The 15,606-nt window shown below is 37.5% G+C and overlaps 1 protein-coding gene across 1 annotated transcript; it reads right to left on the reverse strand.

The window, feature by feature from the left end:
* Positions 1–6,779: 6,779 nt before the first annotated feature.
* On the reverse strand, positions 6,780–8,876 carry LOC121879448. Its single transcript, XM_042386104.1, has 3 exons — positions 8,716–8,876; positions 7,595–7,706; positions 6,780–7,358 (listed from the first exon to the last, which is right to left on the reverse strand). The coding sequence occupies exons 1-3, from the start codon at positions 8,755–8,757 to the stop codon at positions 6,868–6,870; spliced, it is 645 nt and encodes a 214-aa protein (XP_042242038.1). The 5' UTR covers positions 8,758–8,876; the 3' UTR covers positions 6,780–6,867.
* Positions 8,877–15,606: the final 6,730 nt, after the last annotated feature.

Raw genomic sequence — 15,606 nt, forward strand, 5'->3', positions numbered from 1 at the left:
ATTGTGTGTAATAATAATAATTATAATAATAATAATAATAATAATAATTGACGGTTTATTGAAAAAGTTCTGCAGCCCGAAGGCTGAAAATATACATTGGACATAAATGACTTATTACATACATTGGTGGTTTAACAAAAGCCTTCATTAGAGAAAGGTAAAGGAACATACAGTGAACATACAGATTATTGTAGGTGTTGAACTGCAAACACGTAGTGTAGTAACTCCCTCCCCGATGGCGTTAGGAGGAACTCACGTGGTGTCGTAGTTCCCTCACAGATGGTGTTATGAGGGGCCTCAAGTGGTGTAATAATTCTCTCACAGATGGTGTTATGAGGGGCCTCACGTGGTGTAGTAATTCCCTCACAGCTGGTGTTATGCCGGGCCTCACGTGGTGTAGTAATTTCCTCACAGATGGTGTTATGAGGGGCCTCACGTGGTGTAGTAATTCCCTCACAGATGGTGTTATGAGGGGCCTCACGTGGTGTAGTAATTCCCTCACAGATGGTGTTATGCGGGGCCTCACGTGGTGTAGTAATTCCCTCACAGATGGTGTTAAGCGGGGCCTCACGTGGTGTAGTAATTCCCTCACAGATGGTGTTATGAGGGGCCTCACGTGGTGTAGTAATTCCCTCACAGATAGTGTTATATGAGTGAGGTGTGGTCCCAGGCCTTCCTATCGTAGACGGATTAACACATCGCTGGTTGTTGGGTCTCACGAGTCGTTATCACTGGGTACCTGGGACCTCACTGTGTGAAGGTTAACTTGGGTACGACTGTTACTGTTGAGTTGTTCTCACTGACTTAAGCACTGTTCACCTCTGTTTAACACTGGTTCCATTCCTTTCCTAAATGAAATAGTAACTTCTGGCGAGAACTTGTTGATATTCCGGTGGGGAGGAGGGTTCAGGGGAGGGAGTTGGTATGGGCCAACTTAACAGTTGACCTGGCTGCTCTGAGAGGAGCGCCAGGTACGTCTTGACCCTTCGGTGGTGATTACGAATAGAGTTTGAAATGATTGTTTCCAATAATTTGCCTACAATTGATGTTAGACTGATTAGACGGTAGTTAGAGGATAGTGATCTATCTCCCTTCTTGAAAATAGGTATTACATTCACTATCTTCCAGGATTCTGGTACTACACCTGTTTTTAAGGACATGTTAAACAACTTTGCTAAGGGCATGCTAAGCTCTTCCTTATATTCCTTTAATACTTTGGCAAATATCTCATCGGGACCTGGTGACTTATTAGGCTTTAGTTTGTCTATTTGCTTACTAACATCGTTACTAGTCACTGCAATCTCGCTTAATTTATTTTCTTCACTATCTCTGTATAGAATCGGTGCCTCGGGTCTCATGTTTAAATTTTCGGTGGTAAAAACTGTTAAAAAATATTTATTCAGATTATTGCTCATTTCTCCATCGTTGTCAGTTCGCTCGCCGGTACCTGACTGTATTGGTCCAATCTTTTCTCGTGTTTTAGTTTGATGCATTTGATAGAATCCCTTGGGGTTTGACTTCGCCTCCCTTGCTATCTTCAGCTCATTATTCCTTTAGGCTTTTCTTATCTCGGTCTTAACCTTACCGGCCAATACCTTACAGTAATCTCGGAGGTAAACTTAACCACGATTTATTTTCCTACCTATAGCCTACCTTTGTCCAATGATGTTCTTTAAATAATTATTTATCCGTTTTGGGTCATTGTTGTTTGATCTGAGTTTTCTGTATGGTATGTTCTGCCTTTGTGCATTAAGTAACTCATTATTTAAATTGTCGTGGAACTCGGCAACCTCAGATCTCGTTATCAGGTCATCCTCAACCGTCAGGTGTCAGGGTAGGGTGAGGTCGCCCTCTGTGGGTACATTGAGTGAGGTCACATCATGTGAGGTCATGTAGTTCACCCCAAAGTGGGATACCCCCTCTCTTAGCTGCCTCTTCAAACTATCAAAGTTTGCCCTTCTGAAATCTGGGACTTGAGTGGAATTTTCCTTACGGCTGTCCTGAAATTCTAACTGGAATCTAATTTCTTTGTGATCACTGTTTGCAAGTTCGTTCCTTACCTCGACATCACTAATGAGGTTTTCTCTGTTCGACAGAACTAAATCGAGTGTATTATTACCCCGGGTGGGTTCGGTTATATGTTGACTTAGGAAACAGTCCTGGATCGTTTCAAGAAAATCCTGTGATTCTGAGTTACCCGTAAGGTCAATCCAATCTATTTGGCTAAAGTTAAAGTCGCCTACTATACAGACTTTGCTATGTATGGAAGCCCTGCGCATTTCGTCCCAAATAAGTCGCTCAATAACTCTTATCAAGATTAAGAGGTCTATATATTACTCTTGTGATGAATTTTTCCCTACTATCGATTAATTCTATCCAAATTGTTTCTGTATTCCGTTCAGTTTTGATTTCCTTATTTATTTCACTCTTCAGATTATCCCTGACATAGATTGCTACTCTGCCTCCTTTCCTAATCTGCCTGTCGGTATGGAATAATTTGTAACCTGCAATTTGGTATTCGACAGGTAACTCACGTGCGTCTAGGTTGATCCATGTTTCGGTGAATTCTATTATATCGATTTTTTTCGGTACATACTAAGGCCCTAATATCATCCATTTTGCTTCTCATACTTCTACTGTTTGCATAGTAGACATTTAAGTTAGTCGTTTTCCGAGTCCTCTCTTTGTCGCGTTTAGGTTTTAACTCCCTGCCTAATTTAGTTTTGTCATAATTCCTAGCACTATTTCCCTGTAAGCTTTCACTTTGTTTAACCGCTCCCACTGCAGATTCCTCTACCTCCGTGCTCATATGTTCCCCTAGCAGTTTAAAGACATCTTTTGAACTGCCCTCTCGAGAGACTCAGCCAGGATTGCCACCCCATCCCTAGACAGATGCACCCCATCCCTAGCATAAAGGTCCCTTCTGCCGTAGAAGTTGCCCCAGTTGTCAATGAATGGGACTGATATTGACTTTCTGTATGTATGTAGGTATTTTTGCAGCTTATTGTGAGAGTTCATTAGTATTAGTTTTAGGTTGGTAGTTCCCTGGAATATGGAGCGATGTCAGTCTCTGGCTGGCCTTGGGAGTAGGAGTACGTCTCAGTTTGTCAGTGGTGGATACCTTTTCAAATCGGGTTTAGTTGAGTATTAACTATTCATTGCTGCTCTAGTATTATTTAATTTGTGTAAAGTGCAATCAATGGTGATATTACAAAGTAATTTATTGTTTATTTACTATTCACATATTAGCGGTTTACTCAGGATTATGTTTATTCTTTATTCTCTTGATTTAATTTATCTTATGAAACTTACACACTTATTAAGGTAATTTTTTTATTAAATTTTATTTAAATCTTTTGTAATGTGTATAATTCCAAACCTTCACCCCTGAACTGTTGGGTGAACCTTATGTGAGTTGCCAGTTGTTTTCTTTATTTTTGTTTTTTTGTGCCATATGTACCATCATTAATATATTAATATTTAACGTAATTCAAGTTGACAAGTTATGGCATAACAAAATGGGGGCCTGTGTCCGGGAGACTTTGGTTAAAATAAAGTGAAATTAAGTTAAAAACTGTTAAAATCATCAGGAGTGAAGTTTGCGAATAATTTGTTGGTATAAGTTTTCTCCACTAGTCGATAAGTTGCCATATGTGTTTAACATGAAGCCTTTTGATTTAGCTAAGTTCATTGCAAAGTACCTATGTCCACATGTCTTTAATCCACTGTCGGAGGTCACATGTAATGCCACCTTATAAGGACTGAATAATATAATGCTGAAGAAACTTCTGCCAAACTACTGTAGCATGTTACTGTCATTAGAATTTGAAGGTTAAGATTTTGAATTTATTACTAACAGAACAAGGAACATTACTCTTAATACTGGAAATATCTTGTCGTTGTTATCCAGACTGTAGTTTTGTATCTGTTCATGTTAACAGGTGAATTTCTATATCACGTTATCAGCAGAATTATCATAAATTTACATTTGTTCCAGTCTGTAACAGCAATTTGTATTATATAAATATATACCCAATGTATGTTACCCATGTATTCACCAAGTCATTCACCCATGAGTATGAATCAACTGGTGAGTTGACATTTCCTCCATGGAGCGAGCGAGGTCAAGCTGGGTCAACACCTTTCAACAACAACATCCTGTGAGAACATAAGAACATAAGAACATAAGAAAGTGGGATACTGCAGGAGGCCGACTGGCCCATACAGGGCAGATCCCTTTCACACCCATCCCAGCACTTCCATGTGCCTATCCAACTTCGTCTTGAAGCTCCCTAGCGTCCCCGATCCTACTATAGCACTCGGTAGCCTATTCCACATATCCACAACTCTATTACCAAACCAGTGCTTGCCTATATCCTTTCTGAATCGGAATTTATCTAATTTAAAGCCATCTGTTCTAGTTATTTCGTTATTACTGAGCTTCAGAACATCTTCCATTTTACCCTTGTTAATCCCACTTACCCACTTGTACACTTCTATCATATCTCCCCTAACTCTACGCCTCTCTAATGAATGTAAGCCTAAGCTTTTCAGTCTTTCTTCATATGGAAGGTTTCTAATATTATGGATCATTTTTGTCATTCTTCTTTGTACTCTCTCCAAAGAATCTATGTCCATTCTATAATAAGGACACCAGAACTGAACCGCATAATCCATGTGTGGCCTCACTAATGCTAGGTAAAGTTTCAAGATAACGTCAGCAGTTCTGTTACTCACAGACCTAGATATGAACCCAAGAATCCTGTTTGCCTTGTTGCGAACGCTAATACATTGTTTTCTAGGTTTCAAGTCGTTGCTAACAAATACATCTAGATCTTTTTCACAAACTGAGTTTTCTATTTCCGTGTTACCTAGTTTATACTTAACGTTTGTATTCGTCTTCCCTATCTGTAGTACCTTGCATTTATCAGTATTAAAATTCATTTGCCAGTCTACTGACCACTCATGTAAGGTATCTAGATCTCTTTGAAGGTGTTCAAAGTCACTGTCCGAATTTATCACTCTCCCCATTTTGGTATCATCTGCAAATTTACTAATCCTACTAGTTATGCCTAAGTCAAGATCATTAATGAATATAACAAACAGCAGAGGGCCTAATACAGATCCCTGGGGAACTCCGCTTTTGACCGCACCCCAGTCTGACTTTAATCCATTTATGCTGACTCTTTGTTTCCTACCAGTTAACCATGACCTAATCCATTTTAATACTGATCCACCTATTCCATGTGCTTCTACCTTCCTTATCAATCTCTCATGAGGGACTCTATCGAATGCTTTACTGAAATCTAAATAAATTATATCATATAACTTATCATTATCTACCGCTTCATATACTTCTGAGATAAAGCTAAGCAAATTTGTGAGACAAGAACGTCCCTGGGTGAACCCGTGCTGAGAAGAATGAATTAAGTTGAATGTTTCAAGGTGGCTTCTGATTTTTGTAGCAATAATTGACTCTAGCAACTTGCCTATGATTGACGTGAGACTAATGGGACGGTAATTTGATGCTATTGATTTATCACCCTTTTGAAAATCGGAACTACATTTGCAAGTTTCCAAGCTTCTGGCACTAGGCCCGATTCTAATGACTTATTAAATAAAACTGCTAATGGATTACTCAACTCATCTCTACATTCTTTTAATATTCTAGCATATACCTCGTCTGGACCAGGCGATTTATGAGGCTTCAGTTTGTTAATTACTTTAACGCGTCGATACTAGTAATATTGATATTCATCAACATATTTTCTATACTGTCGTTATATACCTTATGAACTTCTGGAAACTGTGCTAGGTTTTCATTTGTGAATATGGAGCGAAAATGACTATTTAACGTACTACACATTTCTAACTCATCATCAGTCATTTCTCCTGGTAGTTTTAAGGGGACCTATTGTATCTCTAACCTTTGATTTATACAGTTGATAAAAAGCTTTGGGGTTATTTTTCGATTTTTGCTACCTTGATTTCATAATTTCTCTTTGCTTTCCTAATTTCTGTTTTTACCTGTCTTGTTAGGTTCTGATAGTAACCAAGTAAGTGATTTTCGCCTTTCTTAACTTTTCTATATACTCCTTTCTTTTTCCCTAGAAGATCTAAGAGTCTATTATTCATCCATTTTGGTTGGTTCCTTATCGATCTGAATTTTCTTTTAGGGATGTGTTTATTTTGGGCATTATTGTTTGTCGCAATAAATTGTTCATAAGTAGCTGCTAAATTAAATTCGGGGTTATCCCGTCCTAAGTTGACAGTTTCCGGAGGTGTGGGGAGGATTAATCTTTTGACCATAGGGTCATCCCTTAGGTCTCTCCTTAAGCTACCGTAATTAGCCTTCCTTAAGCGTTGACAACTCCCTCTCCCTGGTGTGAGAGAGAGACTATCATACCACCTGTTACCCAGTGAACACCTCACTTAAGTGTTCTCCTGTAAGTGCACTAAGACACTTCCCTTAGTATAGAAGAGAAGGTACAATATACTCTCAACTGAACTCAGTTCCTGTGAAACTATATTTTTCTACAATAAAACAAGACCAACAAAGTGTTTAAATCAGCCCTGCCACTTATCAAATCAAGAACTAATATAAATATATACAAATATATATATTGTGTGACCAACACAATTCTTCAACAATTTTAAATGATCTCATTTTTCTATTCTTTAAATTTCATGAACTTATGTGAAAATAAAAATTACACGAAGAATGTAAGATATTAACTGTTGTTTAAAATACTAAAAATATTTGTTAAATAAGAATATGATTATTTTATGAACAAATATTTTTTTTACATACTCCGTACATTAACATATCTAACATCAGTATTATATTGTACAAGTTAAATTTACAAATTATGTTTGACAGTCAACAATACATTCAGCGTCTGATTCACAGTAGTGAGAGACTCTGTTGAACACCCCGTCGTGTGGGCAGGTGCCAAGAATAGCATCTGGAGGAAAACACTGGTAGAAATTGTGACAGTCAAAAGGATCCGGCACTTTCTCACCATTAGCAACACAGTGAGGCTTGCAGATGTCGCAGTATCCGTAGCAGACACTGTCGTCGTCAACACAATCCCCTGTCCTGAAGTTGAAGTAGCCTGCATCATAGGGACAGTCCTGCTGTAATAAGTGGCCGTCGTCGAGGCAGACGTAATAGATAGAGCAGTCAAAGGGATCGGGTGTGAGCTGGCCGGCATGTTCACAGTATGGTACACAGGGATTACAAAGGGGGGAGCAGAAGTTCACCGGGGCACCTGATATGGGTTCACATCTCGAACGATGGTATTCAAAGTAATCACCATCCGTGCAGTCTTCGGGCTCCGTCGATGGGATTAACTGGCCTAATAAAAAAAGAATATTTAAAAACTTGGAGACAAAAAATTGTCGACTTAGATACAGCTCACGTTTGTACCTTCTACTGTAATAAGCCTTTAGAGATTACTGTCCATCTGTGGCTTGATATGTTAATTGTACTTGAACACTGATGAACGATGACACGGCAGAATTAAGTAGGATTTTAAAATACAGAATTATAGGTAAATCAGAATATGTGAGAAAGTTTAGACTGGGTACTCACCACCTGCGTTGATGCACACGTAGTATTTTGTACAGTCTGTGGGGTCCCTCACCTTATCTCCAGCTTTATGGCCTGAACAGTATGGGGCACAAGCCTGTATACTTTCCCTCACCTGTAAAAAATGGAAAAAGTTATATAATGTACGTCAGTGTATGACGGCTCAAGTGTTCACAAATAATACACGTGATAAAAGAGAATGATTCTCAAGGAAAAGTCGAGATAATAAAACAGCCAAAATATAGATAAATTGTAAAACAAATAACTTCCATAAAACGTATATTGTAGGAGTATAAATCACCACGGTTTGTTCTGACTTTAATATTTTGTTCTTTTTTGTCAGCAATGTTTAAGCATTGATGATTGTAATACTGTTTGCAAGTCCGAGTTGGATATTTGATTACAATAAATTATTAAAAATTTTTAATATATTGAAATATATATTGAAATCATAACCGATGTTAATACTTAGGTTGTAGGATCGTCTATACAATATGTACGATAATATTACTTTAAGAACACGATAAACCAAGTGTTGATATCCTCACACAGATTCGCCCAGAGTTAGTGCACTGTAACTCGTCTCAACTAACTAGAATGACGTTTAAGATGCAATTAAATACATTTTCTAGTATTATGTTTACTGTACTTTGTTTTAGTAAAGTTAAAATTTCATTGTTTTCAGATTGACAGACGAAACATATCGTCGAAAGTACAAAATCTTTCTAATGTTGAGTAGCGTCTGACTAGAGTAGTGCCCTCTGTGAGCGTGTTTCAAGTTAGTGTGAGTAATTGTTGTGTGGAACTACGTCCCTCCTGGCATCCACACCTTCACGCCTCAGTGGGGAGGTAACAGGATCTTCAACACACACACACGTATAACTATAATATGATACATAAAATCTATATAATTTGTCTACATTTGCTTATTATGCTACCAGAGCAACTTAAAACACAATGTGATTATGAATTCTACAGTAAATACGTAATGGATATATTAATACATTTTACCAAATCTAATTAATGCTTTAGAGGGCCATGGCCACATAGAAAAACTTTTGTATTACAGTACAGTTCTTTGTATTGTACAATGCATTAGTAATAGAAATGCCTCTTTTACGTACCAGGAGGGTAAGGATGAGAGTTATGGGAAGTGCTGACAACATTTCTCTGATGCTGTTGCTGGCTCTGGTAACACTGCCACCCTGGACCCACGTAATATATCTGTGTGTGGTTGCTGACGCATGCGCAGTCGCCTCTCCCGATCCAATGACATCTGATATGTGTTGACTTTACCAACAATATTAGAGATAAAATTTCAAGAATTTCTTCCAATAGAATATCTATGATTTTTTACGTTAAATATTGATATTTGCCTTCTAAGCGTTAACAAGTCGCTGATTCTTTTGCTAAGAAAATATTTTCTTTTTATAATTTTAACTGAATGAAATGCAATCGAATCTGTTAAAAAAAATAATGTAAAACATGGTTTTTGCCAATATGAGATCGCCAAATTATACCTACATTAGGTTAGGTAAGATTAGGTTAGATTAGGTTTGGTTAGATTTTATTTAAAACTATTCATTTGCATGTATTACGATGATCTACTTAATTGTCTATGACCAGTCAGAAATTTGAAAAATAGACACAGAGTAGTTATCCAAATTAGGCAATTCTATATATATATATATATATATATATATATATATATATATATATATATATATATATATATATATATGCTCAGGGTGAGGGAAAGAAACCCCTGATGTGAATTACACGAAAGCTCTTGGGAACTTCGTGTTTTCTTCTTTCCTTGTGGTTATCAGCATATACCTGGATCACGCGCACCTACAGTGATTTACTTGCATATATATATATATTTTTTTTATTTATTTATTTATTTATTAACTCCTGCCGTTTTCTCTTCTTTTCCTCAAAATTCGTTTCAATTGGTTATCCAGAATAACCTTATAAAGTGTCTGTTATCCTTTATTTCTGCCTCAGCGTCTCATCTCGATGGCTCCTTCCTGGTGTACCTTACACGTAAAGAGTAAAGTATATTGTGTACCGGTACTATACTATAACCATGAAAGTCGCAGTTGTGTTGTAATGTATGTTGGTGTTTCGGTATAATAGTTTACAACGCTTCAACAACTGAGGTCTTGACGCCGTGTTCATATATTAGACATATTCTTTACTTTATAAAAAATGACCAGACAAGTTGATGAACTGATTACGTTTCTTTGATTTTTGTGTTATTTTTTCATTTTGTCTGTATATGTCTTTTAATTCTTAGGTCACAGGTGATACAAGATGGTGGTTTCAAATACCAAAAGTATTTCCTTTGGTGACGCTGATACAGCACACGCTGTGACCAGTCTGCGGTAAACAGGGAGGCAACGGGGTCGATAGCATTCACGTTTTCACTGTAGAGTTAGGTTCCCATTCACAGCTGGGTAGCCTGAGGGTGCCTAAGCGAGAACCAGTGTAATGCAGAAGGCGCATCCACTTGGCCGCCGCGCCAAAGAGACTAGTCTAAATATTTAATACACTGGAGATGAGTCAAGGTCAAAATGATAGGTCAGAGGTCGTTTAGCCAACTATGTCTTACAGTACAAATTAAATCCCGGTAACCAACTGTGGACTCTCATGACTGTCTTATGGGGTCTAGTTCGTCTTGTAGTTATTTGTCTCAGTGTTACTGACGACATTATTCGGAAATTATCTCGATCTGTCTGACCCTGTGTTTGTAGTCTGTCTCTTCTCTTTGCTGCTGAACAAGTGATAATTGTTGGACTCCCATATATAGGTGGTGTTTGACCTGGAGAGATAATTTGAGAAAGATGTTGGGTCAATATCGCTTAGGTGAAGGTCGCGTGATGGTCAAAATAAAATTTCTCGTTATAGAGTGAGACAGAGAGGACCAGAGAAAATGGGAGGGCAAAAGGGTTCTTTAGCGACAGTGTTCCTCCAAGGTATATTAAGTGATCGAGGTTTAGTGATAGGGTATTACCTACATCACCTTTTTGCTATAACATGAGTATCATAAGACACTAGTTGCTTAAACTAAAGAAAAAGTACGATTCGGCGATTACTGTTTTCTGTGTTGTGTGTCTGTGACCGTTGTAAATTTCCTATGTTTCAACCTTATGTCCTTAGATATTAAAATAATTTTGTGTGGAATTTCTGGGAAATGAGATCGGTCAAAATTGAAGGGCATGGGCCTTACCTTCCCACCGCCTGAGTTATGACAACAAGTCTTCAGATTAGATTTTTGAACATTATTTCAGGAATTTTGTTGCTTTCGTTAATTCTCCCGTGGTTAAGGTCACAGAAACAAAGGTTAAATAAAACTTGACGAGAAGTTCCTCGGTGATCTTCGACGTTAACAATGTGAAATACCTCAGTGTGCCAAGAGCCACCAAATGTACAGTTACAGATATAGGACCATCGTCACAAATAGTGGTTTTTGTTAATATTAAAACAATGGAACACCCTTATTTCTGTGATATTTTCGGTAATTCCAATTTTTATAAAATGTTGATAAACTTTGATTTATCTTCACCCAGTTTTATAAAATTCCTTTTAACCCTTCACCACAGGGACGGTAGTTTTAATATATTTTGGCTAACGCCAGGCGATTTTCTTCAGGACAGATGGGATCTCGCACACAAGTAGTTAAACAGAGCACATGAAAACGCTTCCAGTCCTGGGTGTAACGTCATGAGACGTCATCAAAGGTATTCATCAAAAACAATTTTCAGTAAAGTTACAACGCAATTTATTTGTTCAAAAACTCGATAAACTTGGCTAGAGTATTAGTAGGTATTAGGCAGCTACCAAACAGGAGGGTACTACCGCCTCGGAAGATATTGGAAGCATAATGTGTTGTCTAATGGTGGACCCTGCTGCCATATGGCATCACGAATAGTGTGACCAAGTCCCAGGTTGCTAATCTGTCTTTCTGCACCATTTGCACAATATTGCAGGGTCTCGGTTGTTTCTCTTACTTGACAGTGCAACATACATAGAGCATTTCTCACTATTGATTTTTATCAAATTTGTATTTCTGTATTATTATTATTATTACAGTGTTGTTATCATTGCTATTGTTATCATTATTATTTTATTTTACTTCTCATTATAAATCTTATTTACTATGAATTATTATTATTCATACATTTTCTCCCCCCAGGCCCCGATGTGGGTCAGTGACCTGTGCTCGGGTGGGTTAATCCCCATAAAAAAAAATGTTACGCGCTCAAAAGCCATCGTTGTCGAGACGCAGTAATAACATTATAACAACAACAACAACAACACTTACCATTATTCAGGGTTCCTTAGTAGCACCAACTCTTCTTATTACATATTAATGATATTCTCTTACTAAAAAATAACTCTTTTCTCTCCTAAGAAAATAACTCAACACTCCAAGGAACCTTCACCATGACTACCCTAGTCTTACGAGTGGGATACATCCTCCCTGGTTTCCTTCAATGTTACTACATAATAATTAGTCACAGGAAGGATATTGCACAATTTAATATACATTTTAACGTCATCAGCCCATAATTACACAGCGTTAAGATTTGAATCATCACCTGACCTCACGGTTTATCACGGCAGACTTCGTCGGAATTATAGTTATAACTGCTTCAATAAAGTTGGACTCCTGTTCTGTCAGATCCTCTTGAATTGGTTCCTTCATTAATGAAATGTTCGCACTCAATAAGGTAAATGATATGCGGTCTACAGTAAGTTGTAATACTGCTGTCATCTGTGGTGTTGGGGCACTTCTCTCAGTGCAGAGGACAGCCGTCGAAAGAGTCAACAATAACGTTCTTGCTAAAACCTTCCAGCTTGCACACTCGTAGGGATATTTCATCGCTCTTGCTATCTAAAGATATATTCATATTCAGTGTCCTGACAAGGTACACTCAAAAGTGTTGTCGCCACGCACCTTCAGTCGGCCTAAGAGGGCATCTGGGAGGGTCCAGAATCTTTCTCTTGAAATTCCACTTTGCATAACGTCTTCCTACCAAAATTCATTTATACCCCGAACATACGCTCTGCAAACCTCCCTGTCATCAAGTGTTTTTGCTATAAGTAACACCAAGACTGGGAATATGGTTGTTGTGTTGGCAACAGCTTCTACACCTTAAACAAATTCATGCCAAGGTAATCCTTGGGCAGCTATCCTCGAATACGTGGGGCAATCATAATTATTATATATATATATATATATATATATATATATATATATATATATATATATATATATATATATATATATATATATATATATATATATATATATGAAGACTTCATATTTTCCCTTAACACAAATTTCATGGTATTTGGATAATTTTCAGCACTTGTCATACCAGCCGAACCAAACTTTTCTATTGTTTGATATGTTAATAATTTTTCAACCAATTTAATAATACGGTTTCTTAAGAATTACTTAGACACTAAATACTAGACAGTACTGGAATTATACCAGTACATGTGTGTTCCATCTACAGCAACGAGCAGGACTAATGTAGAAGCCTTTACTACATTAATATATGAATGATTAGATTTTAAATCATAGAAACTATAATGACCTCATCTCGCATGACATATCACTCAATTTGCACACTTACACAGATTTCGGCATTAATGTGTATAATTTATTTGTGACAAGGAAATACAAAAAATGTGATGTATATGATATTTTTATAAGTGATCACTTTTTCAATTGTGATTCCAGGTCATGTAATCTTGATTACAATCGAGTGAAAATTTTGTGTAATCTTAATCGTAATCATAATAGTAATTCCCCCATATGAATTACTTACACACATATCTCCTTATTTCCAAACATAGCCATGTAACCGCGTAATTATGATACAATAATAAACTATATAGAATTGTCTTTGAAGTTCTGTTTACACCCATGTATCACAACAGTAGAGATTCATGCGTTAGTTTCGTAAATATAATACCGTACTTGATGCACATTACATTAAATTAGCCTGAGCTTTCTTATGATGACATCTAATACACCTTGACGCTTTCTCAGTCAACTGTTTCAGATATGGGTTGACATCTACCACATTTCTATGTCTATTTGGAAGATTTTCTTATTATATAAAGTTTGAGAGAGAATGACTAGATTCATATAAGCACTTTGCTGGATGGGGTCCAGGGCACTGCAAGTTCATTCAGCTGTAAATGGATAGCGAATGTAATACCGATTTTCAAGAAGGGGGATAGATCACTATCCTCTAACTACCGCCCAATCAGTCTAACATCAATAGTAGGTAAATTACTAGAATCAGTTATTTCAAACTCTATTCGAAACCACCTGGAGAAGCACAAGTTGATCAATGATTCCCAACATGGCTTCACAAGCGGGCGTTCATGTCTAACTAATCTATGAACATTCTTTTCATCAGTTTTCGAATCGGTGGACGAAGGGCACAATTATGATGTGGTATATCTCGACTTTAGCAAAGCCTTCGACAGAGTCCCCCACGAAAGACTAATTAGAAAGGTAGAAGCGCATGGCATCAAAGGTAATATCCTTAAATGGATTAGGGCGTGGTTACAGGACAGGAAACAGCGAGTGAGCATAAACGGCACTAAATCGCATTGGAGCAACGTCACTAGCGGAGTTCCCCAAGGCTCAGTACTTGGACCATTATTATTTATTATATACATAAACGAAATAGATATCGGCATAGACAGCAACATAAGTAAATTTGCTGATGACACTAAAATAGGAAGTGTAATTAAATCTGACGAGGACTCCCCAAAACTACAGGAAGATCTAAACAAATTTTTCGAATGGTCGGAAAAATGGCAGATGAAATTCAATGTGGACAAATGTATAGTACTCAGTATAGGAGATGTAAACAGGGAAACCAGTTACAAGATGAACAACGATGCCATTGTGGAATCCGACTGCGAGAGATTTAGGAGTAATGATATGTAGGAATCTTAAGCCAAGTAAACAATGTGTTTTTGCTTGTAACAAGGCTAATAAAGTACTTGGGTTCATACAAAGGAGTTACAAGACTATCGAGGTCATCTTAAAATTATATCTAGCGCTTGTGAGACCTCACCTGGATTACGTAGTTCAGTTCTGGTCACCGTATTACAGAATGGATATAGAATCATTGGAAAGAATCGAGAGGAGAATGACAAGACTAATCCCGGGCATTAGGAATCTTGAATACAGAGGCAGGTTAAAGCATCTTAATTTGCACTCCCTCGAGAGACGTAGAGTGAGGGGCGACATGATAGAGGTGTATAAATGGAAGTCAGGGTTAAGCAAAGGGGACATTACAAAGGTACTGAAACTATCCAACCAGGAGCGAACTCGTAACAATGGTTTTAAATTAGACAAATTTAGATTTCGGCGTGAAATAGGTAAACACTGGTTTGGAAACAGAGTAGTGGATGACTGGAACAAGTTACCAAATATCATCAATAACTCGAATACAATGGATAGCTTCAAACATAGGTTGGATGCTTATATGAGCAATAGGTGTTGGGTGTAAACGGGACTGCCCAGTATGGGCCAATACGCCCGCTGCAGTTTCCTCCATTCTTATGTTCTTATGTTTACAATTAAAGGTGTGAAGGCAGTTAAGTGCAGTGCCAGCCATGTTGTCTTTTTGTGTACTGCATTTATTTTTTATATTATTATTATTATTTTTTTTAGTACAGTCTACTGCCTTTCATGGGTCTTCAGATCTGTGGGATCAACTTTCCTTCCGGGCTGGATATCTCTTATATTTCTCATTAGCTTTTGGGTTATTTCATTACGCAACATCAAATTCACCAACAAGGTACACCGCAAGTCTTATTATACCGCAAGTTACTGATCGAGAACAAAAGGTAAAGTCCTCCCTTACTGTAAGCTGTGTAACCGTTATCTTCCTCTCCATGTTCTCTACACCACCCTGCAAGGTATCTATGTTCACATGTCTTTAATCCACTGTCGGAGGTCACATGTAATGCCA

This window comes from Homarus americanus, unplaced genomic scaffold, assembly GCF_018991925.1.
Source record: "Homarus americanus isolate GMGI-L3 unplaced genomic scaffold, GMGI_Hamer_2.0 scaffold15169, whole genome shotgun sequence".
In the NCBI taxonomy this organism is placed as follows: Eukaryota; Metazoa; Arthropoda; class Malacostraca; order Decapoda; family Nephropidae; genus Homarus; species Homarus americanus.

Bases quoted from the DNA above. Each gene is read 5' to 3' on its own strand.
- LOC121879448 (XM_042386104.1), bottom strand. From the start codon at position 8,757: ATGTTGTCAGCACTTCCCATAACTCTCATCCTTACCCTCCTG. The intron at 7,707-8,715 runs GTACGTAAAAGA...CATTTTTTACAG, and splicing joins CTCTCATCCTTACCCTCCTG to GTGAGGGAAAGTATACAGGC. The intron at 7,359-7,594 runs GTGAGTACCCAG...TTTTTTTATTAG, and splicing joins CGTGTGCATCAACGCAGGTG to GCCAGTTAATCCCATCGACG.